Source organism: Calliopsis andreniformis, chromosome 8, assembly GCF_051401765.1.
Source record: "Calliopsis andreniformis isolate RMS-2024a chromosome 8, iyCalAndr_principal, whole genome shotgun sequence".
In the NCBI taxonomy this organism is placed as follows: domain Eukaryota; kingdom Metazoa; phylum Arthropoda; class Insecta; order Hymenoptera; family Andrenidae; genus Calliopsis; species Calliopsis andreniformis.
Window position 1 is genome coordinate 2,737,731 of NC_135069.1, and position 21,385 is coordinate 2,759,115.

Genomic DNA, 21,385 nt, shown 5'->3' on the forward strand with positions numbered 1-21,385 from the left:
GAGGATCGCCGTCGCGGAGAGGATTGCCGCGGAAGACGAAGAGGCTGCCACGGGTGTCGCGGGCATGGTTCGCGGCCCAGGGCGACCAGGTGCTGCGACAGGTGTCTCTGCCGACGATGGAGATGGCCGACGTGCAGGGGCCCATTCTGCGCGCGCGTGTCGGTCCCGAAGCGGAGGCTGTTCGCCACGAGGGAGAAGTCACGCACGACCAGCCCTCTCGTCTCCTTCGTCCTGTTCCTCCCGTCAGACGAGGACCCGCTAGATGACCTTGTTCCGCCGCTCTCCGCCGCGAACACGCGCTGGATCACGACCTAGAGGACGCTGATCGAGGAGCGATCGCGACAGAGAAAAAGGAAGAGAGAGGAACAGGGCGCTCTGTGGTCGAGGATCCTCGCGTGCACGCGCATGTGGGTCGTAAAGGGTGGCTGCTCTGAGCCACCAGGTGAACAGGATACCCTGGAATGAGTCATTGACCCTTGGGCAACGTGCACCAGGAGAAACCTCGAGTAACAGAGCGCACAGGGGATCCCTGCCGCCTGTGCTCGACGAGAGAGAAGCTTGTGGAGAAGGTAGGGCAAAGAGAAGGGCGCGCCTGGTCGCTCCACGCTGTAGGCTCGTTGTAGGGCCAGTGGATCGCGGGATCCTTTTATCGCCGAAGGTCGTGTTCCCTTTGGGCGAGCCTTCTTGGGTCGGCAGAATGCTCAGGGCACGAGTAAGATGGTAACATTTTCCCCCATACCCCCCACCAAGAGTAACGAGGCGCGAATAATTGATATCGAGATAGGGAATACACGGACAAGCGATCTCCGCCAAAGAAGCACGATTGAGGGAATGTAGATGCGAATTCGCGGGAGAAGAAACGAGGAAGGTGATGAAAACGAAGTTAGAGGGGAGAAATAAAGAAGACGAAGATGTTTAAAAAAAAAAAAAGGCAGCTGGCCTGTCGGTACGGCGGAGCTTCCGGTTTTAGGATTCACTTAGGGTTTCTTAAGGTGTCCGCCCCTGGCGGGGCCCCTGCGATGGGCAACCCCGTGGACGAAGGGGCGGGGTTTACTTAAATCTTAAGTCGAGAGCTAAGCTTTAGGGTTAAGCCGTAAGTTATATCGGAGAATTTATTTAATATACGCATATATTATAAAGATATTAATTAATTGATTAATATTATTATTACTATTATTATTATTATTATTAATATTATTAATATTAATCGAGTACGGTGTTTATCGCCGCGCGTGCACGCGCGCGTGGCCCGCGTCGAGCGCGTCGCTCACGTTCGCACGCATGCGCGTCGAGCGCGTCGTTTTGCGGGAGATTTGAGCAGGCGAAGTGTTAGTTGGAACGAGAAATCACGAATCCACGCGTCTCTTTTCTCTACACGATCCACGGGGCTGTATTCTGGGGAAGCGTGCTGGATCGGTTGAGATTTTAGATCATTCTGTGGAAGAGAATCCTGCTGGTCCAGGACCAGTTTCCCTTTTTAATCTCTTCAGAGATAGGACTGTCAGTGTATAGGGTGATTCAAAACATCCATCGAACAGAAGTTCTTCATTAAGATTATTAATTGCTACAGAAGTTTAGATCAAAGCTTTACTGATACTTGGTATACGCCAAACGCTTGGATTTTTATACTTTCTATTAAACAAAACGGTTCTCTACTCTTACCACTGCCCCAATGATTCACTCTTTTGGATCACCCTGTACATCGACCTTACACACTAAAACATCAAATCAGGACCACTTGATCCTAGCATTCAATCGTCCACCAAGCTTCCAGAGGAATACCATCCCACTCATCCTTTCTCTAACTCCCCAAGTTCGGTGCACTCATTTAAAAATCATCCACGCAAGGTGTTTTATTCTCTTTTTAAATCTATCTCTTCCATCAATTTTACCTTCCCTCCCAGGACCATCCTAGGAGCGTTTTAAACCATTCTCCATGCATAATCACTGTCTCGCTTCGAAGGGGGACGCGTGGCCGCGACTTCCTCGTCGAAAATCAGCAGAGTAAAAATTGTAGAAAACGTCGCGCTCGACGAGGCGCCAGGGAATCTCTCGCGCAGGCCTCGCGGGCCTCGATCACGCATGAACGAAGGATCTATAACGCATATTATACATATATCGGTAAACCATGACATGTGTGCTCCTTTTGGACGTGTGATGCGCTACCCTCGCCTCCAGTCAACCAAGTTTCTCGACGGAACTCGGATCGATTCCTTTTTCTTTTTTTATTTTTATCTTTCTCTCTCAAGAGGAAAAAGACAGGACCGCGCACGCTCGAGACCAATCTCATCCACGTGAATCGATTCTGATCGCGGTTCCGAGTCCGATCGATTCGTCCACGTGGGAAACACGCGATAAGGATGAAGGGGGTGGAACAGGAGAAACGTCCAGGCTCGAGCTCCTGGACGATCTCCGATGGGCTCGAACGAGACCAAAGGCGAAAGGGAAAGGGACGGCCATTTCATGACACGTCTAATAGCGTTGATCTTCTATGATTTTAATGTGTGTTCTTGCTACTATCCGACGTAAGTCTGGGCCACAGCCGCGCGTCGCCATCGCTGACGGCGGAAGTGCCTTTGCGGAAACGGAGCTAGGAGAACGTGTGATCAAAACTGAAATGACTTTTTTGTTTTCTTTTTTTTTTTTTTTTTTTTTTTTTTTTATTTAATAGAGAGATTATCGGATGTCGTAGGGTCTCGAGAAAGAATCAAAGCATTTTAAAAGGGATCTTAGTAAACGTGCCATATAGGGTTGCCAGGTGGGGATGATTATTTAGTTGAGTCTTAATGGCGACGACTTTCGACGCGGCTTCTTTCCGAGGACGTTCAGTTGGAGCCGACGGATATCAGTGCCAAAGGATTCCTTTTCATATTTTATCGCGTTGCTTGCCTTGAGTCCTGTTTTTCTATCGTAATGGTAAATCTATTAATGTACCTGTATTTAAAAGAGCAGCGAGGCGACAGGTTTTTTTACAAATGCATAATTCAGGTAGGAGCGTATTTATTTATACCTTTCTTTGGTTTCAGGCTCAGTCCAAATGAAATAAATGGTACCTGTCGTTTTGACTGCTTCGGTAGTTCTACGATTCAAATCCATGTTTTAGTTTTAATTGAGTTTTATTGGAAACCTCGAAACTTGGTATCACTATTTTGTTAGACTTTTCTGAAACTTAATCTTACTTCCTGCCAAAGCCTTAAGTTCATTTCAGGGCGCGAAATTGAATTCAGTATCGCGTTCTCGGCGCGCCGATTTCTCCCAGTCACGTCTCGATGATCGGAAGTTCGAGGCCACAGGAGTCCTTCCATCGTTCGATATTTCTAGTAATAAAAAGTGACGCCGCGATCGCGTTTCGCGCGTTTTTCTCGTCGTTTTCGCTGTTTTTTCTACCTCCTCTCTTTAAGGATCGATGGAAGGAAGCGGAAGAAGACGCGCGGGTACCGCAACGAGCATTTTTAATATTTAATGTCGCTGAAACCGCGGCGAAAGGAAGTTCAGAGCCTGAGAGACTCTAGAACAGAGATGTAGGAGAGAGCGAGGATAAAACGGGATTTATAAAGACGAACGATTGAAGGCAACTTCCGCCAGCGAATCGTCGGCGGCCAGCGTAAGAATTACGGTCTGAAACATAATAAAGATAAATGAAAGAATATTATTATATATAATGAAATGAAATAAGATATATATATATATACACAAAAAAAATATTATATATATATCTCTCTTCTCACTACGGATAAAGATGATATACAGTGAAAATAATAATTCTATCTCTCTTTGCTACCAAGTTGTACTTATTCTTAATTGATTTACTTGTACAAAAGAATGTGTTAAATAATAATGAAATACATAATATAATATACAACTATAAATAATACATATTATAAATATATAAATATATATAATATAGTGTTAATTAACTATTATTATTATTATCATCATTGCTATTATTATTATTGTTATTATTATCATTACGGATATCGTGAAACACGGTTATTATTACTTATTTAATTACTGTCATCATATTTATGATTGCTGTCATGAATATTATTATTCCTATTGGTTATTATCGTTACCATTGACGTTACCGATGCTATTTACTATTTATCACATCGTCACTATCGATCCGCGAGAAAAAGGAATAAAAAGTACATAAGGCGTGAATGAGTTTTCGCTGAGTAAAGTTAATATACATAATGTATATTATCTCTTACAACTGTTCACTATTGTGATGGTCGTTTTCAGCTGCGTTACGACAATGGCGACACGATTTATAGTGATTCAGGACGAAATCGGGAAATTCAATGCTTCGAGTTCCTCGCTTTCCGCCCTAGACGGCACCTTCATTTTTGTTAACTTTCCAAATTCCTTCTTCTGTTACAACAAATAATTAAATCGTTTCAAAAAAAAAAAAAAATATTCAGATAGATCTGCTAGACTTAGTCTCTCATTATTCTTCCTATTTTCAAGATCACGTGCCGAATTCACAATTCTCTGACCACAGCTTCCGGTACCTTGTTTCGAACCAACTTCTCCATCGATTTGCGATCGATATCTATCGATCCACTCTGTGTTTTAATAGTTCTCGTAACGATTAGGAGTGTACAGTAGAATGTGGCAACACCTTCCAATTAACTGCTCCTGATCGACGTTCACTACTAATTATTATCACGGCAAAACTGTACAATTTAGCGTTTAGTATTTAACGAACCTGTAATCTTCGAAGGAGTATGTCGGATCGTGATCAACGCGTAGTTTAACGAAACGATTTTTTTACGGCGCAATGGGGGAGGCAATCAAAAAGGCAACGGAGTAGAAAAGGAAATCGAAGGACAGACACGCGAGTCCTGAACGCGAACCCGTGTCCCGACGTACGTTTTCAATGCAGCCGCCTCTTAACATTGTACATATTTGTGCGAGTGTCTTGATCCTAAAACATTGTATCGTGTCCGTAGAATCTTTTTTAGATAGGCGAAAAAGGAAATCACGATCGATCGTTCGGCAAGTCGTTCTAAACCACTTGTCGACTCGGCTCGGATCACCGACGGATCGATAACGATCCCGTTTCGCTTGGTGGATCGTTGGCGAACCGCGGCAAGGATCGATCCTGTCGCGAAGATACACTTGTCAGTGCTAGTCGTTTCTTTCGATCTTTCTGGGGCGAAGTGCAATTGTAGCCTTCAATTACGATAGAGGACGAATGCGACGATAATTGTAATTACGATCGATGGAACTCGAACGCGCGTTCATTCACGATCAGTCTTCGTTTTATTCGACGATGGGAAGGAAACACGTCTCGTTCATGGTACAGGATCATCCTTGACGATCGATTCCTTTTACTGACCCAGCGCGTTTGGGAATTCGGCTCTGTTAGAGAAGGACGCGATCGTCGTTCGTTACATCCGAACCGTCCCCGTTTTCGTAACGACAGAACCGCGTGTTCTTCGTCGACGCCATCGATGCACCCAGGGTGGGATTAGAAGACCATCGAGAAATCGCGATCCAACGAATTTTTTCGATCCACGTTCGGTACGGAGTGTCAGACATCCAGTGCATCGATCGTCGTCGCGAAGATCGCTCGGCAGAAGTGAGACACTGTATTATATTGTAGAAGCGTGTATATCGTTAAGCTTACGATCGGGGTGAACACCCAAAGCCTTTCTCTTAGAATTACGTGCGCGTCCACTGATACGTCCTCTCGACTCCCTAGATCGGTTCTTTTCCACGCGTTTCGATTCTCATTGTGTGAGAGAGTACGGGTATAATATCGCAACGTGCATTAATACATAACTTTAAGACGAGAGCCGACGTCCATGACTGCGTCACATGGTAGCGAATGAGGCCCTGTACTTATTATTAGGAGAATGGATGGTCATTGGGAATAGAAAGATCAGATCAATTTGCTTTGGCATATTTGCGATATTTTTAAAGAGAAATATATTTAGAATGAATACAGAGGTCCCTGAGTATGGTTACATTCTTTGGGTCAAGATTTGAAGCTCGAAAATTGAGAGAAATAGGAAGTTACTATAATTGATCACCCTGTATTTCTTTTTTTTATGTATTATATTCTAAGCTACCGTGTGATCTAGTTTCGGGCGTTCGTAGAGACACGTAAGTTAACGATTAGAATTGGATCGTACGGGAATTCGAGCAGCGTGGGTGGACCTGCGATCTCTTTAGATTGTTACGAGCTCGTTCGAGATACTTCGTCCCTACGACGACGCGAGCAAGAAGAACGGCTGAAACGAGGAGATTTTACCATTTTATCTACATTTTTCAGACACGCACCCTTTTTCTCTATCTCTCTTTGTATCTCTTTCTATTTCTGCCCGATGTTTGCCCCGCGATTAGTCGCGCCACCGGAGTCGTACGCCTTTTGGTGTTTTCTAGCGATTAAGATTTTCGACGAGGACCGAGGATCGAGAACGGAGGGCAGAGCCAGAGATCGAGCGAGGCATTAATTGTACCATCGATTTTCGAATCCCACTAGACGATATGAAAGCGATTCCAACGAATTTAAAGAACGTGGCCAGTGGTCACTCTTTGAAAATAGCCGAAACAGTTGCAACCCCTACTCGATATACTATTATTTAATTTTCTCTCACAGTTTCATCTCTGGCGGAAAGTAATTTCGTCAGTACTTGACCTCAGAAACGCATATGAGCTCGTTACGGGTAACGAGCCGCGAGACTATAGCGAGTAGCGGCTGCAGCGGCTTAAAGACAGCGAAATTTTCGATGTTCGAACTCGTCATTATTTTATAAGAATTTTCTGTGACTCGTGCGAGAGAAGTAAGGAGAAGCGCGACAAATCCTCTCGAAAATCATCCCCCTTCCGAACCCATTTTTCTGATCGACCGACGAGAGCAATACACAATAGCCTCATTGGCGCGTACAACTCGATAATGATGGCGCAACCTTCTCGGGAGCAGAATTTTGCGATGACTTATAGTACGATTATATACATGTATATACGCATACAGTAGGCATAGATATATCAAGTTAAGTTGCGTGCATCTCATCTTTTTATATACATATATACACACACACGTGCACACACGAAAACGACTAAATATATATATATGCTACACAGTATAATATATAATATACAGGGTGTTCCAGAAAAATGAAACAAGCTGTATACTCAAAATGGTTGGAGATATAAGAGTGTTATAAAGGCAAGCTTAATATTGCCTTATAGTATTTACTGTTTTAAAGATACTGTCTGTCTCAGTTGCATGAAACACCCTGTATAAGTGGCGGGATATTTGAATGAGGGGACCTTTCGCGCGCGAAATTTTGAAAGTATCTTCCTTCGAGAGGAGCGAGTCCTCGTCGTCGAATGGATCTGAATTTCGCGACTCGCTGAAGGGTGGGGGGAAGATTCTGCTGCTCTGGAAGCATCCAGAGGATTCTCTGGCATTCGTTGCTTTGTCCGTGGCGTTCGTTGCGATTCACCGTCGAATTCGTCGAGAAACCACACTTTTATGTACCTGTTACGACTGATTATCGCGCACTGTCGCCGCGAGCAGTAAACATATACATATTAAGGTATTTCTGTGTGTGTATATATCTATATACATCATACTGTCACCATTGTTTTGTAATTATCGTTAAATGTCATTGACTGCTTGCTATCCGCGATTTGTGATCCACTATAATACCTAATATCGGTAACTGCATGTACATATCGAATTAAAAACAGGAAGAAAAGGAAAGATTGAAGCTGCCTTCTCTGATGTGATCAAACTTACAACTCCCCACTCTCTTATGTGAAACAGTGAAATCGATTATCGGTGTTTCTTAAAAGTATTTATTTATTTTATCTTATTTTTCATTTGTGTGTCGACGACTGCCAGATGATTCAATCTTCAGAGAAAATAATCGATGGGGGAGGCAAATCTGAGAGGTTTGGTCACGTTAAACTTTCCGCGAGGCATTGGACGATACGGTGGAAGCAGATGTAACGAAACAGGGGTGAATCTATCGCGAAGTAAATGTAACACGGTGTAACGTTGGGTGAGCGAGGAGAACGACCGAAGTCGCGATTTTAACCAGTTTTTCCAGGGAAGTCGTAGCCTTAGACTTCGTTCCTCTCGTCAGTTTTATGCGACGATTCCTCGACGGATCATTCGGAAGCTAGAGTGAGCCAAGAATCGATCGATGCTTCGATCCCTTGATCGCGAAAGACCTACTATAGAGACAAAAGATTCCGATCGTTCGATCTCTCCCATTTCCTTGGGCAATAAAATCTCCTGTTGCGTTTCGAAGAATGCACAAATGTGTCACAAAAAAATAAAAATCTTTCGCTTCTGACAGCAGCATTTTTGGACGGATTTCCCCTCTTCTTGCCACACCTTATTTCATTTAGGAATTCATTTCAACTCCTTCCAGGGATTGTGAATCGAAAGTCTGTAGGAGATAGGTGAGGATAGATCAGAGATCATGAGGCGTTTCTGTTAAGGATGGATCGATGATCGAGAGTTTGTTAGGAAAGTGCATCCGTCGGGCGTTGCACAAGAGAACTGCATAGCGAACCGTAATCTCGGGACTTACATTTTGCGGCATTCGAAGAATGGCATTCAACGATAAACCTGTACATACGCACGTTTACTATTATCTATTTACTATTACGAGAAATCTTACTCCTAAGATCTTCGACTGTACGACATTATCGAAACGAGAAGTAATTCTGGTGGAAGGAAACGACGACACCACAAAACAAAAGCGAACTGCATTGCATACATTGTTTAGCGCCATTGTGAACTCTATCCCTTCTTACGAGATAAGCATAATTATATTTGTTTATATATACATATACATGACAAACGTACGTATAGAAAACATTACGACTATTATTATTATTATTATTACTACTCTCGTTATTATTATTGTCATCATTATTACCATTACGGTTATTATCATTATTATGAAATATGGCCACCGCTATTGATTATTACGATTCTTATTATTGTCAGTGAAACGATGGAGGTACGATGGATAATTGCTAAAATTAAATAAAAGATCTTACTTATACATAATTATAAATACATCGTGATGATATATTCGTAACAATTAATTATTATGATAATGTAACGACATTATTATTATTACTATTATAAATAACACCCTATTCCCATTTGTTGTGAATGTTTACGTTGTTTTATGATATTCAGAATATTCTAAAAATAAAGTCTATAATTTCCACGAAAATACGCCACCGTCTATTTCCTCGTTCGCTTGGGAACGTTGCTACGCTACAATTAATCGAAAAAAAAAATTCCCCGTTCGTGAATCATTTACAATGTACTTCAATCATGTAATAATTACATACTGTCGAACACTTGCTTATGGAAGCTCGCATTATGTAACCGAATATCATATTAATTTCATGTGTTTGCCTTCGTATAGCATCTGTGTCTACTATCTGGAAATGGATCTCGCTGATCAAGCGAAACATTCATCAAATAACTCGATTGTACGCGACTAACTACATTTCCGTGAATATCATATCGTTCATTTTCGCCATTCTGAGTGGAGGCTTGGTTTCACGAAACCATCTTCTTCAAGGTAAGAACATTGCGTTAATAGATCATCAGAATTCAACGAATTGCTTTCATTTCCTTTAATTTCGCATCCTTGACCTACATGCTGCGCGATCTTTGCGTGTCATAATGATTACAGGAAACATTTTGAAAAAAGTTGAAAAACCACTGTTGATCGCTGGATACTTTTTTACATCCAATTTAATTGCACTCGTCTTGTAGCTCAATGGCAAAGACGATAAAAAAATAGAATCGCAAGGATAATTAATGCATCGATAATTGAGCTGCTTAGATGCAGAACAAATCAACTCCATAAAACAGGAAAGAAAAAACTTACGATACCAAAATTCAGTTACAGTAAATTGCTTAATAGATAATTAACCGAGCCAAAGTGATCAATTATTTTTGAATTTAAAAAATTTTAGCGCCGAAACAATTGATCGATATTCGACCTCCTGTATTCAAAATAAATACAAATATTTTCTAGCAATAATCGATTTAACAGAACGACTCAACTATGCAGGTATATTTCTAATTTCTAAAAATTTATTTATCAGTCATCTACGTTGACAATAAAAATGCAATTGTTACTAAAAATAAATTTATTTCATTTACCTTCTAAAAGGCACAATTAAATTACATTTCTATTTATTTCATGAAAAACAGAAAATAAAGCGACGAGCCTATAGCGAATGCCTGCATAAATGATCGTAGATGGCGAGCGAACTTCAAGTGGTCGGCAGTGATCCAAGCGCGCGCGCGCGCGCCTGTGATAAGCGCGGCCACTTTCACGTTATTTTTTGTGCGATCGTACAGCCGCCGTTCCTATTAGGCCACGTCAAAATTCGTATCGTCGTCGTGTTACATCGAGAAACGTGCGCTCCCTTTTTGGATGGTCGAGCAGATCCGCGAGGAAAGATGTGAAGGATGCACAGTCGCTGGATACGTCGGTGCATCGAGGCCGTCTGACAAACCAGATAGCACTCAGCTCGAGTACTATTTTTATTCCGATTTTTAACCTGATCGCTGACAGTCAACACTCCCGAGAATGTCATTCGAAGGGAAGTACAACGCGAAAAGTCCCGGTGAGTTGACGAGAAAATTTCTGAGTTCCTCGGAAATTGTTAATGGTTACAGTTACGCCTACGTACGCGTTTGCATATGCTCTTTCGGATTACAGGGAAACGCTATCTTAGAATAAGCCTCGTCTTATCGCGGGATACGTGTTAACGAGCGTTTTTTCGTGGACGCGTAACGATTGACGAATATTGAGACAGTTTGTCTTGTTAGAATGTGCTCTGTGTGATAATGTTGCATTGTGTGTTGGTGGTATGATTTATAGCTGAGAATTCAATTTCAGCGGTGAAGAGATTGATGAGAGAAGCTCAGGAGCTTCATGAGGCTACAGAGGAGTATTGCGCAGCTCCTTTAGAAGATAATCTCTTCGAATGGCATTTTACGGTACAAGGACCACCATCGACAGACTTTGAGGGTGGTGTTTATCATGGTAGGATTCTATTGCCGCCAGAGTATCCTATGAAACCTCCAAATATTATATTGTTAACTGTGAGTAACTGTAGCATGAGGTTTGTTCTTTATCTTGAATTATTTGGAACAGTAACTATCAAGTTAGTATTGTGTGATTTTTCAGCCAAATGGCCGTTTTGAAATCAACAAAAAGATTTGCCTGAGTATTTCTGGGCATCACCCAGAAACATGGCAACCTTCTTGGAGTATCAGAACAGCTCTTTTAGCTTTAATTGCTTTTATGCCAACACCAGGCAATGGGACAATCGGCTCTTTAGATTATAGTAAGGAGGAAAGGCAGAAACTTGCAAAAAAGTAATTGATATGCTTGTTTAATGTACTGAATCAGTTTTGGAGCAAGTGTTTAAAAACATTGTTTTTCTGTAGATCCTTAAATTGGCAATGTGACACTTGTGGAAAAGTTGTTGATTTGTTGTCCAAGACAACAGCAAAGAAGCCCATCACAGAGGAGGAGCAAACTATGTTAAATACAATTGCTTTAAAGGTAAATATACACGTGTAATAGTATTTAAAGAATTTCTGTAATCCATGATAGACTTTTCATAAAGTCTTACCTTCAGGCTGATGACTCCCCTACATCAGACACATCTTTCATGGTCAATACAGACATTTCAGAAAATGAACTTAGGCAACGTAATGTTGAGACGACCGAGAACCGAGATCGACAACAATCAGACGTAATAGTAAATCAACAAGTAGAAACAATGTCATCTTCTAATGACTTATTTTGGAGCATTCTAATTGCTTCTCTAGTGTCGGCGATAATTCTACTTGTTTTACGACGACTGTTTCTTGTTTAAATTATTCCAAATGTAAACGAACGTTATTATTGTATGTTAACAAAACAAAGTAAATTTTATACACGTTTTATGGATAGCATTTTTAAACTTAGAAAAAAAATTAATAGATTTATATACTGTAGAAACAATCTGATTTCCATAAAAACACCATATACAGCAGAGATACGACTGCACTGATATATCCGCCTTAGTACATATCTACTTTACTGGTAAAGAGAACTGTTCATTTTATTTTAACAAATTATTTTCTTTAGTCGTTGAAGCAATGGAAATTTAAAATTCTTCTTTATTACCTTATATTTTTCTATTGGCTGTATTTGCTAGTCTTATGGATTGTTTTTTCTTTGACTTTTTGCTATGAAATATATACTCGTGATGTTAATGTTTAGTATTAAATGAGTAACTGATTGCATTTTATGGTAACAAATTACCAAGAGCTATGAGTGACTGTATTATTTTCACAAGAATTGTGTTATGTTTGTAAAAACATTTGCCAAATATTTTTGAACTAAATCTATTTCATAATGAAATTAATATCCTTCGTAAAACTATAATTCCCGATTGCTGTAGTCTTAAATTACGATCGAGTATTTTGTTTTCTTATCATTTATGTAAATATAGATAATTCGTATATAAAAGCATTGTATATAACTTATAAAAATTTAATATAAACTACACGAACTATTCATTAAGTTGTATTTCACGCAACTGTGCACATGGAATGCAAAAAATATATACCAGTTTAAAAAACATTCACGACTGCAGTACAAATGTATACTACCAATTCTTCTGCACTTTCTATATGTATTATATAAATTAACTCTAAAAAACAAGTATAAAATTAACGTGATAATGTTTATAAAATGTTTCAATTGTGTATGGTTTGAGATTTATTAACTTTATCGTTACCATGGGACCACGGGGAGTGTAATTTCCCTGTATCTGTGTGTAATGTTCTGTCAATGTGTATGTAGTTAATTAAAAATGCACAAAGTTGTTAGGTACAAATTACAAGTTTTCTGCTTTCTATTTGTTTTTGCATGTACATAAAAATATAATAAACTAACTATTTATTAAAGCATATAAACATATTTGTAACATATGCTACTATGTAATTACACACATGGTGATTTTGAAATGTTTATTTCGTCAAAATAAATTGTGAATAAAAATTTACACTTTACACGAAGTTATGATATGAATACAGCGATCATTCTGATTTATTGGAAATAAATAAATAAGGCTCACAAAATTTATTGCACTCACTATTCATAGTTTTACAAAAAATTGTAGCCAAATAAAAACATTCGTATAATGATAATTATTGTATTTAATATGCAAGCAAATGATGCATAGCATTGACTCTTTACAATATTACGAACTCACAACATAGCGATGGACGTCTGTACATAAAATATAAACGATTTTAGATCATTATACTAGGCGCAGATAAAGGTATTCTTAAAGCCAACAATTATAAATTTTATTTATAATTTCAAGAGTGACACGATAATTTCGAATCATCATTATACGCGTAAAATGTGCATATAATGCCACTAGATATTTTAAATTGACAAACAAATCAATCTTACGATTGCAGATAGCCGATTCATCGATCAAAGATAAACATACAAATGCAATCATAATTAATTTTGGTACAAAATAGTAGCTGTGAAAATACTTAATACTGAAAACAGTTTTGGTCCCTATTATCTTATAGCATTTAAAGCTTTAAACAAAATATGCTTTTAACATAATTGTTTACTCAATAGACATTTAGCAACATAAATGCATCTTAGGCATTTTATATGCCACCAATTGAAAGCTAATGTAAAAAAGCATTACATCTCCATAAACTTTCTCTCTTTGCCAATATTAATTTATAATGCTAGAATCATCAAAATATCAACTTTACTAAACTCTTATATAAATATCATACTCATAAGTTTATCTTTAACATGGAAACATATTGCAAGCATTATATTATTTTTTTTCTTGATTTCTCAAGCACCTGTCCATTTACTAAACAATATAGATGAAGCTATTTTTATTCGTATTACGGACACGTTTCATACTTAAAATTAGTAACTTAGATATCACTATTAAGCCACACATGTTTTGCACAACTAATATTCTTGTGCGTGTATAATGCAATTTAATAGAAAACTACCCCTTTGGGTGTTATTTAATGAATTTAAATTAATTGATCAAGATCGCGATAAATTATGATGACCAGAGACGAAGCCTATAATGTGCATACATAGCCATGGCACTGCATTGTTAACATACTGCGTCATTATCATTAATATTTTCGTTACCATTAATCTTACCAACTATCTGTACTATTGCTGCATATATTTTGATTCGCTCATAAATTATCCATAAGTCGACAATCTTAAATATAGTTTATGCAATTGTAACAGATCATACCGGCAAATGCAATGCAATCGAAGATTCAAATAGCATTATTAGCAATTACAAATTGTATACTTTCTTTATCTATTGTAAGGCAGCCTACGTCGGTTTAAAATTCATTCACTTTTTAATGACTGTCTATCTAAAGTAGTAACCTAATTAATTCGTAATAATTTAACTTCAGTAGAAACACGTTCTTTTTGTACACTCAAATATTTATCAACATTAATATTACACGAGCACCACCTTCTCTCTTTCTTGTTCTGAGTTTCATCAGAGATCCTTAAATTTCATTATGACTAGACTTATTTAGACTATGCAATAGCCCTTCTCATAAAAAATACATCTAATTTAAGATCCATTAAGCTCTGAAAGAAACTTATCCAAGAAATGATAAAGCTGGTTTTAATTCCACTCGCAAAAAATATATCGCGTTGATAATACCGGATGTACATACTCGACTCTAATTTCTGCCTTCAATTTTTTGCCTATCTAAATTTAATTATGAACAGTATACTATAGAAACGTAAGAATTCATATTGTTGCATACATGATATGCATCATTTAACCACTTGAAGCACTAATTGGCCATTTATAGAAAGACTTGTATGCTATTCGGGCAGGAAATCTGCTCGTTAAACGAAGTTTGAGATAACGAGAAGGAAATTTTATTATACATATATATTATCTATGTGTGCTTCAAATGGTTAAAGTAGTAAGATGTGATACTATACGATATTTATGTAAAAAACAAGGTGAGATCAAAACATCAATAATGAAACTTATATCTTCAAAGAAAAAAATAAATCACGTTTGAAACAAGACAGAAGTTTTTAGAACTATAAAGTAGGGCGTAAAAAATAATTAATAAGAAGAAAGTTATTGTCCATGGAAGTCGTGATAAATAAGGATGAAACTTCTAATACCTCTGGTAAAAGTTTTTGAAAATTGACAAGTAATCCACATTCAGGAGAGAAGAAAATGCTTCGTTCAAAATGAAGAAAAAGGTATACCATTTCATCCGCTCCTAAATATATACACGAGGAATAATATAAAAAATCTGTCTTTAAATCGTTGGCCTTTTTGTTTATAATGAATCGGTGAAAAGTATACCAAATAATATATACCATTCTACAATTCCATTATAATTATACTAAATTATACGTGTACGTCTATATTCCTTGAAACAACATCAATATATCTTCATATTGTTTCAACAATACAAATCTTGAAACAGTAGAATTTCCTTTTCGTCTTTTAAAAGTATCGCGTATTTGTTAATTCTGTTGTGTACCCTTTCTTTATAAATACAAAAATACAAACAATCCTGTTAATTGTAAATACATTATTCATCATCTAGAACTAGTCCATTCGCCCGTCTCTTTCAACGCTCTATCTCTTAATCTTTCTATCTCAGTCAAAAGCTGTTCAGTCTCTAAATCAACACATACCATGTCCGCTTCGACTGGATCCCATTCTAAACTATTTGGTGTAGACACCCTAGACCAAGGAGATGCTGTCAAACTAGAGGGTTGGCTATTGTTAATCGATGTATGCGTCATGGAACCGTCGATGCTTTCGACATTTTCATCATCCACAACTGGCACAGGCAATCCTGAAACCAAAGATATTTGCGTACGTCACAAGCATACTTCGATTTTTAAAATGCAATGGTTTAAATCCATTTACCTTCGTGTTCCCACTCTAAATCTAATGAGGACCCAGGAGTAGAAGAGATACATGCTTGCTGCTTCATTAACGTTCTCGCGTCGAGAATTTGGAGCGAGGAATCCAATCCAGAACTAACAAATTGTTTTTATTTTATCAATTATCTTAGGTCTAATATAATATATTATTTTAAGTACTAAACTAATCTAGATATTATACCTTGTAGAAGCATTATTCCTAGAGTTTAATCTGGCATACTTGTTAGTACCCTTTGACCATGCCCCATCTTCTAACAATTCCAATGTTACAGGAACTCCATGTTTTTTCTACAAACATATTACAGAATTAGGAAGATATTCCTTGGAAATTAAGAAGTAGAAGAGTAGCATTAACAAATTTCATATAGTAATGTTTTCCTTACTCTTGACAGTCTAATCCAATTACCTTGAATCGATTTAAGGAGAGAAACGATAACAGGCTATCCAGGAAGCATAACAGTGAAGGGTAAAATTAATACAATAACAATCAAACTCTGACCTAAAGCTGATAACAATTCCTTACGTTTTTGATCCTCTAGATTGGTCTGCATCTCCTTTGTCATCCATAAACTGTAATCAAACACACTCAAATCATTTGTCATCAAGCTTCCAAGGGAAAAGACATTACAAAACATTGCATACCTCAACTTGTTCGTCTCCTTGGAAAGACATACTGGTGTGCCTTTGGTAAAACCTTAAATGCAAAGATGTTCCATATCAGAGGACAATAAAAGAACATTTACACTATATTATCAAGCAAAAGAGGTAGAGTTCTATCACTCCAGAAGCTACAGTAAGATCTAGTGGGCTCCAAATTGTTTTAAAACGTCATCATTCGCGGCACACGATGACTAATCCGTTTCTAAGACCAGTCAGCAAAAGTATTAGAAATACGAGGCACTCGGTTCTGAAGATCAAAGGGCAATGTCTGTGCAACCCTTTGCCCTTATCGTTCAGGGAACAAGCGCATAGTCTAACCTGTATGACAAGGAGTCTGTGACTTTGGATATGCAGCGGCCGAAACAGGCCCCCATGACCTGTTAACACACGGCGTATCGCCGTCATCTAACTGATATAAGTGTTCGGATATCAGTATTGAACTCCACGTAGTACGTGTGAATGAAACGGGAAGGAAGGCGGTTCCTCGTCACAGGGCTACGAAATTATCAAACGCGAATCATTGCTCTCGTCTCGAGGCGTTTGTCAGTTGCACACTTGCACACTCGCGTGCACTTCCCACTCGCTGCAGTCTTGCTCGACACGCTTGCGTGTCGTCACGCAAGTCCGCCAACATTTCGCAGACAAAAGGGGAGGATCGTTATCCTTTAACTATAAAAAATAGTCAAAGGTGATCTCTACTCTATGCTCGTGCGTTTAACGCAGTGTTAATGATTTATTAACACGGCTAACGCGTCTAAACAGAGTTTGGAGGAACTCGATTTCGTTCGTTGCGATTAGGATAGATTGTTCTACGCAGTTCTACGAACGATTTTTTGGTGCAAGGCAGTGCAAAGTGTGTGAAACGAGATAGTTGTCGTTACTATGTTCTTCCATCGCTCCGTGGTTTAAGGGGAAGAAATAGTGAGTAGTTGGAAAATAGTTTATAGATGAGAAATTGAGGAGTGTTTCCTAATTTTTGAGGCACAAGTTGCTTGTGTAGTATCTTTGGCTCGGGAAGTTTTGGGGAACTGAGTAGCTCTGGAACGATGTGTCTGTGCACGTGATTAAATATTTGTAGTAGAATAAAACAGCTGTCGAATTTTTATTGTGAATCTTATGTTTCCGTATGTCTTCTAGGAACTCTTATCTCTGCGTCGAGATAAGAAGAGAATAACGTGATTAGAAGAATTTCGGAGCTATGAAGGATTTGATGATGTCAAGGTTTGGTATGATAATTATTGATTAAATAGGACAACAATTCTTCCTCTGAAAGGCCAAAACTGTTGAACAAGATATAGTCATCATGAATTCTGTAATCTTGTTCAGTTTGATATTTATTGTGCTACTCAGTATTAAAGATGGATTTATGATATCTCAGCATCCCAAACTATTGGTAGTATCATACGATGCATTCAGGTATGATATATAGCTTTGCTGCTCTTTATCTTCTTATAGTGTATACAAAGAGATTTTATACTAATCTACTTTGTCTTTCACAGATATGACTACTTTAACAGAAATCTAACACCTTTTATGAATAAACTGAAACATGAAGGCACTTATGTGGACTATATGATGAACATTTTTGTCACTAAAACATTTCCAAATCATCATACTATGGCCACAGGACTGTATGCAGAAAAGCATGGTGTTGTGGATAATGAATATTATGATCCAATATCTGGGAATACAACAAAGAACTCATATAATTTATATCATTATGATAATAATGTTCTTCCCATTTGGGTATGTCAGAAGTAATAATTATTATAGCATATGAATACATTGTTATATAAGTTTGAAAAAATATTGAAAGACTTCTTCATTTGATAGACTGCCAATGAGAAAGCTGGTGCACAGAGAAGAAGTGGTGCAATGATGTGGCCTGGTGCAATATATGAATATCAAGGAATTACCCCCACATTTGCTCTGGTACCCTTTCATATAATTTAATAAAATAATTGGGTTAGCTGTTTTTAGTTTAATTAATACAGTGATTTTTTCCCAGAATTTTAATGAAACTGTACCTTGGGAAGAAAGAATAGATGGCTTAATTTCATGGTTTGTTCACCCTATACATCCTATAAACTTTGGGATATTATATATTGAAGAGCCAGATTATCATGGTCATGCAGTTGGAATAAATAGCCTAGAGTTTGATGATATTCTCAGAAAGTTGGATAATATAACAAAGTATTTGCACCGTAAAATAGAACATCATGGTCTATATGATCTCAATATCGTCCATTTGAGCGATCACGGGATGTCGTCCGTAAAGTTAGATAGAATAATAGATCTAACAAAGTATATTAATAGTTCTGACTACAAATTCGTGGGTACCTCGCCGGGATTGCACATTTTCCCTAATCCTGGTACGTTTCTCTGAAGCCAATAAAGTTATCCACACTATTTCTAGAGTCTGATACATGCATTTTAATTCCTTCCAGGCAAAGAAGAGACTATTTATCAGGCATTGAAACAAGCTGCAGAGAGAACGAAGACATTCAAAGTTTATAAACGAGAGGAAATTCCCTTGAAGTATCACTATGGAAATAATACTCGCGTTGGTCCCATTTTTGTCATTGCCGAAGTTGGATACGCGTTTCAAAATCTTCTGGACACGATAGAATTCTATAAAAAGAAATTTAATATCACAGGTAATAAAATTAGTTTATGTTTAAAAGGATAATGATAATGTATGCAGAAAGTGTGCAGTGATTTCTGTATGTATTATCTCAGGGCAAAAGTCATTTTATCATTATTTTTAGTGAACAGTGACTCAGAGTTCGGTTTGCATGGTTACGATAATGCAGCGATAGAGATGCATCCGTTCTTCTTTGCAAAAGGTCCTGCATTTATGCCTCAGTGCAAAATGGAGCCCTTCAACAACCTAGACTTATTTCCCCTGTTCTGTAAGATACTCGACATACAGTGCCCCACGGTAAATGGCACTTTATCGCATGTAACTAAGTGCCTTAAAAAGCATCAGCAAGATATTGCAGTTATTGCTTATAGAATGATATGTAAGTAAAAAATTACGATGTTAAACATCGCCTGATGCATTTACAGTTTTTATTTAGCATCCATTTTTTATTAAGTTGTAGCCACTACTATCTCTATGACAATGGTGGGAATTATAGCAGCAATAGTCTTGTTTTATATGAGGAAACGGCGACTAGGCGCAAAGAGCTATAGGTAAGTGGAAGCGCACGTTTTGTTTATTCCTGTGTGGTAGATCTAAATACAATTTATTCATTTAGAACAGCTTCATTAAATTGTTAGAGTTTAGAAGTTGAGGTTTCAGAACATCACAATGATATAATATTGATATTTTAATTTTTTCAGGAGATATTATCCAGTGGATGGATAATATATTAAAATAAGCAATAGATGAAACATATACATTTACATAATGAACATTTATGTAACAAAGATAATGTGACAAAGATAATGTTAATTTTTTCTCTCCCGACGAATAAAAATCATTTTTTTCCAGTGAAAGAAAAAAGTTTTACTTTTTCAAATTTTAAAAGATAGCATCGTAAAGATAAATTTCCGTTAGGTAGTCTTTCTAAGTGATTAACGATCTTTACGTTCTAAAAAACGTAAAAATTTTATACTAGTTTTTGCTAGAAAATTTTATTGATACGAATCTCAATAAAATATATACATAAAATTTGTAATCTTTCGATTTTAAAATGTAGTATAAGAAGATGGAAACTAAATTCTTTGACCATGGAAAAAACATACGTTTCTCATTTATATGTCTATAAGCTACTATTCTCATAAAATAATTATATGCAACATGATACTTTCCTGTGGCATTTATTTTTTTTATTTTTTTTTTTTAAATTTTTTTGTAACGTTCTGACTAAAAATTACAAAACTCGCCTTTTTGTTTTTAGAAGATTACTGGAAGATTTGGAAGCACAGTACGATTGGGATGCAAAACACGATTTTCGAAATACTGCTTGCAAGTAAATTTACAAAAATTTGCATTCAACCTTTTTTGCTCTTTGCTTCCTGTTTATGACGTTCATTTTCTTTCTATGTAAAAAAAATCGAATCGAAGATATTAATTTATTTATTTCTTTTTCCAGATTAAACAATTTTGCAGATTTATTCACTCTTTCATGCCACACGAATAGTAGTTACTCATATGAAAAAACAAGGACCATTAAATATAGGAAATCCCTTTTACACTGTAGGTGACACATAATACAACAATAATCCAATAATACACAAATACATATAAATGAGAATATAATTCTGTGATAATGAGAATCGATACGTCAGACGAATCATTAATTAGTGTACATATATATGTTAACAATCGCATTAGTTTTAAAGTATGAAAGTTACGAATTTTTATCGAAAATGTTTGGTAAGATATTTATTTTTTCAGATTATAGAATTCATTTAAATAGTTGTATTAGAAAATTTTATTCATTGTTACTAGTAGCCCTGACGGAGATTGATGATTGTCGAAATAATTATCTTAGTTACAAAATGACTAATGTGCACAATATTGTTTTAGAACATAGTACTTAACTCAAACTGTACATTATTAGCATAATACCTTGTATGATTGAAGTTATAAATAATTGTAATTAACCATTGACAAATGATCATCTATTCGATTGTATAATACTCGTATATACGTATATATATATATATATATATGAAATGTAAATAAATGCCATAATGGTAAG

The 21,385-nt window shown here is 37.3% G+C and overlaps 3 protein-coding genes and 1 long non-coding RNA gene across 7 annotated transcripts; 3 read left to right on the forward strand and 1 right to left on the reverse strand.

Moving 5' to 3' along the window:
• Positions 1–10,048: 10,048 nt before the first annotated feature.
• LOC143182176 (uncharacterized) lies at positions 10,049–10,468 on the forward strand. The gene is made up of 2 exons (XR_013002402.1): positions 10,049–10,067; positions 10,211–10,468. It is a non-coding gene; the product is annotated as an uncharacterized LOC143182176 (long non-coding RNA).
• Positions 10,451–12,053, forward strand: LOC143182174 (ubiquitin-conjugating enzyme E2 J1). 2 transcript variants are annotated; one of them, XM_076383019.1, is made up of 5 exons: positions 10,451–10,629; positions 10,905–11,110; positions 11,196–11,386; positions 11,459–11,576; positions 11,641–12,053. In XM_076383019.1, the coding sequence occupies exons 1-5, from the start codon at positions 10,593–10,595 to the stop codon at positions 11,890–11,892; spliced, it is 804 nt and encodes a 267-aa protein (XP_076239134.1). In that variant the 5' UTR covers positions 10,451–10,592; the 3' UTR covers positions 11,893–12,053. The 2 variants fall into 2 exon arrangements, with proteins under 2 accessions (XP_076239134.1, XP_076239135.1); XM_076383020.1 differs by having other exon boundaries at positions 11,653–12,053.
• A 3,606-nt stretch (positions 12,054–15,659) lies between these two features.
• On the reverse strand, positions 15,660–17,244 carry LOC143182175 (uncharacterized). The gene is made up of 7 exons (XM_076383021.1): positions 16,992–17,244; positions 16,656–16,707; positions 16,537–16,583; positions 16,420–16,453; positions 16,195–16,301; positions 15,997–16,109; positions 15,660–15,922 (listed from the first exon to the last, which is right to left on the reverse strand). The coding sequence occupies exons 1-7, from the start codon at positions 17,045–17,047 to the stop codon at positions 15,660–15,662; spliced, it is 672 nt and encodes a 223-aa protein (XP_076239136.1). The 5' UTR covers positions 17,048–17,244.
• A 128-nt stretch (positions 17,245–17,372) lies between these two features.
• LOC143182171 (ectonucleotide pyrophosphatase/phosphodiesterase family member 5) lies at positions 17,373–20,903 on the forward strand. 3 transcript variants are annotated; one of them, XM_076383015.1, is made up of 10 exons: positions 17,373–17,594; positions 17,811–18,089; positions 18,173–18,419; positions 18,507–18,605; positions 18,682–19,045; positions 19,121–19,330; positions 19,442–19,696; positions 19,772–19,868; positions 20,579–20,650; positions 20,774–20,903. In XM_076383015.1, the coding sequence occupies exons 2-10, from the start codon at positions 17,977–17,979 to the stop codon at positions 20,883–20,885; spliced, it is 1,569 nt and encodes a 522-aa protein (XP_076239130.1). In that variant the 5' UTR covers positions 17,373–17,594; positions 17,811–17,976; the 3' UTR covers positions 20,886–20,903. The 3 variants fall into 3 exon arrangements, with proteins under 3 accessions (XP_076239130.1, XP_076239132.1, XP_076239131.1); XM_076383016.1 differs by lacking the exon at positions 17,373–17,594 and adding an exon at positions 17,658–17,723; XM_076383017.1 differs by lacking the exons at positions 20,579–20,650; positions 20,774–20,903 and adding an exon at positions 20,019–20,234.
• The last annotated feature ends 482 nt before the right edge of the window (positions 20,904–21,385 follow it).

Excerpts from the sequence above, each read along its gene's own strand:
- LOC143182174 (XM_076383019.1), top strand. The coding sequence starts at position 10,593 with ATGTCATTCGAAGGGAAGTACAACGCGAAAAGTCCCG. Across the intron at positions 10,630-10,904 it reads GTACAACGCGAAAAGTCCCG|CGGTGAAGAGATTGATGAGA; the intron begins GTGAGTTGACGA and ends ATTCAATTTCAG. Across the intron at positions 11,577-11,640 it reads TAAATACAATTGCTTTAAAG|TCTTACCTTCAGGCTGATGA; the intron begins GTAAATATACAC and ends CTTTTCATAAAG.
- LOC143182175 (XM_076383021.1), bottom strand. The coding sequence starts at position 17,047 with ATGGGGGCCTGTTTCGGCCGCTGCATATCCAAAGTCACAGACTCCTTG. Across the intron at positions 16,454-16,536 it reads CAATCTAGAGGATCAAAAAC|CCTGTTATCGTTTCTCTCCT; the intron begins GTAAGGAATTGT and ends CTTCCTGGATAG. Across the intron at positions 15,923-15,996 it reads TTTAGAGTGGGAACACGAAG|GATTGCCTGTGCCAGTTGTG; the intron begins GTAAATGGATTT and ends CTTTGGTTTCAG.
- LOC143182171 (XM_076383015.1), top strand. The coding sequence starts at position 17,977 with ATGAATTCTGTAATCTTGTTCAGTTTGATATTTATTGTGCTACTCAGT. Across the intron at positions 19,046-19,120 it reads GCACATTTTCCCTAATCCTG|GCAAAGAAGAGACTATTTAT; the intron begins GTACGTTTCTCT and ends AATTCCTTCCAG. Across the intron at positions 19,869-20,578 it reads CTAGGCGCAAAGAGCTATAG|AAGATTACTGGAAGATTTGG; the intron begins GTAAGTGGAAGC and ends TTTTGTTTTTAG.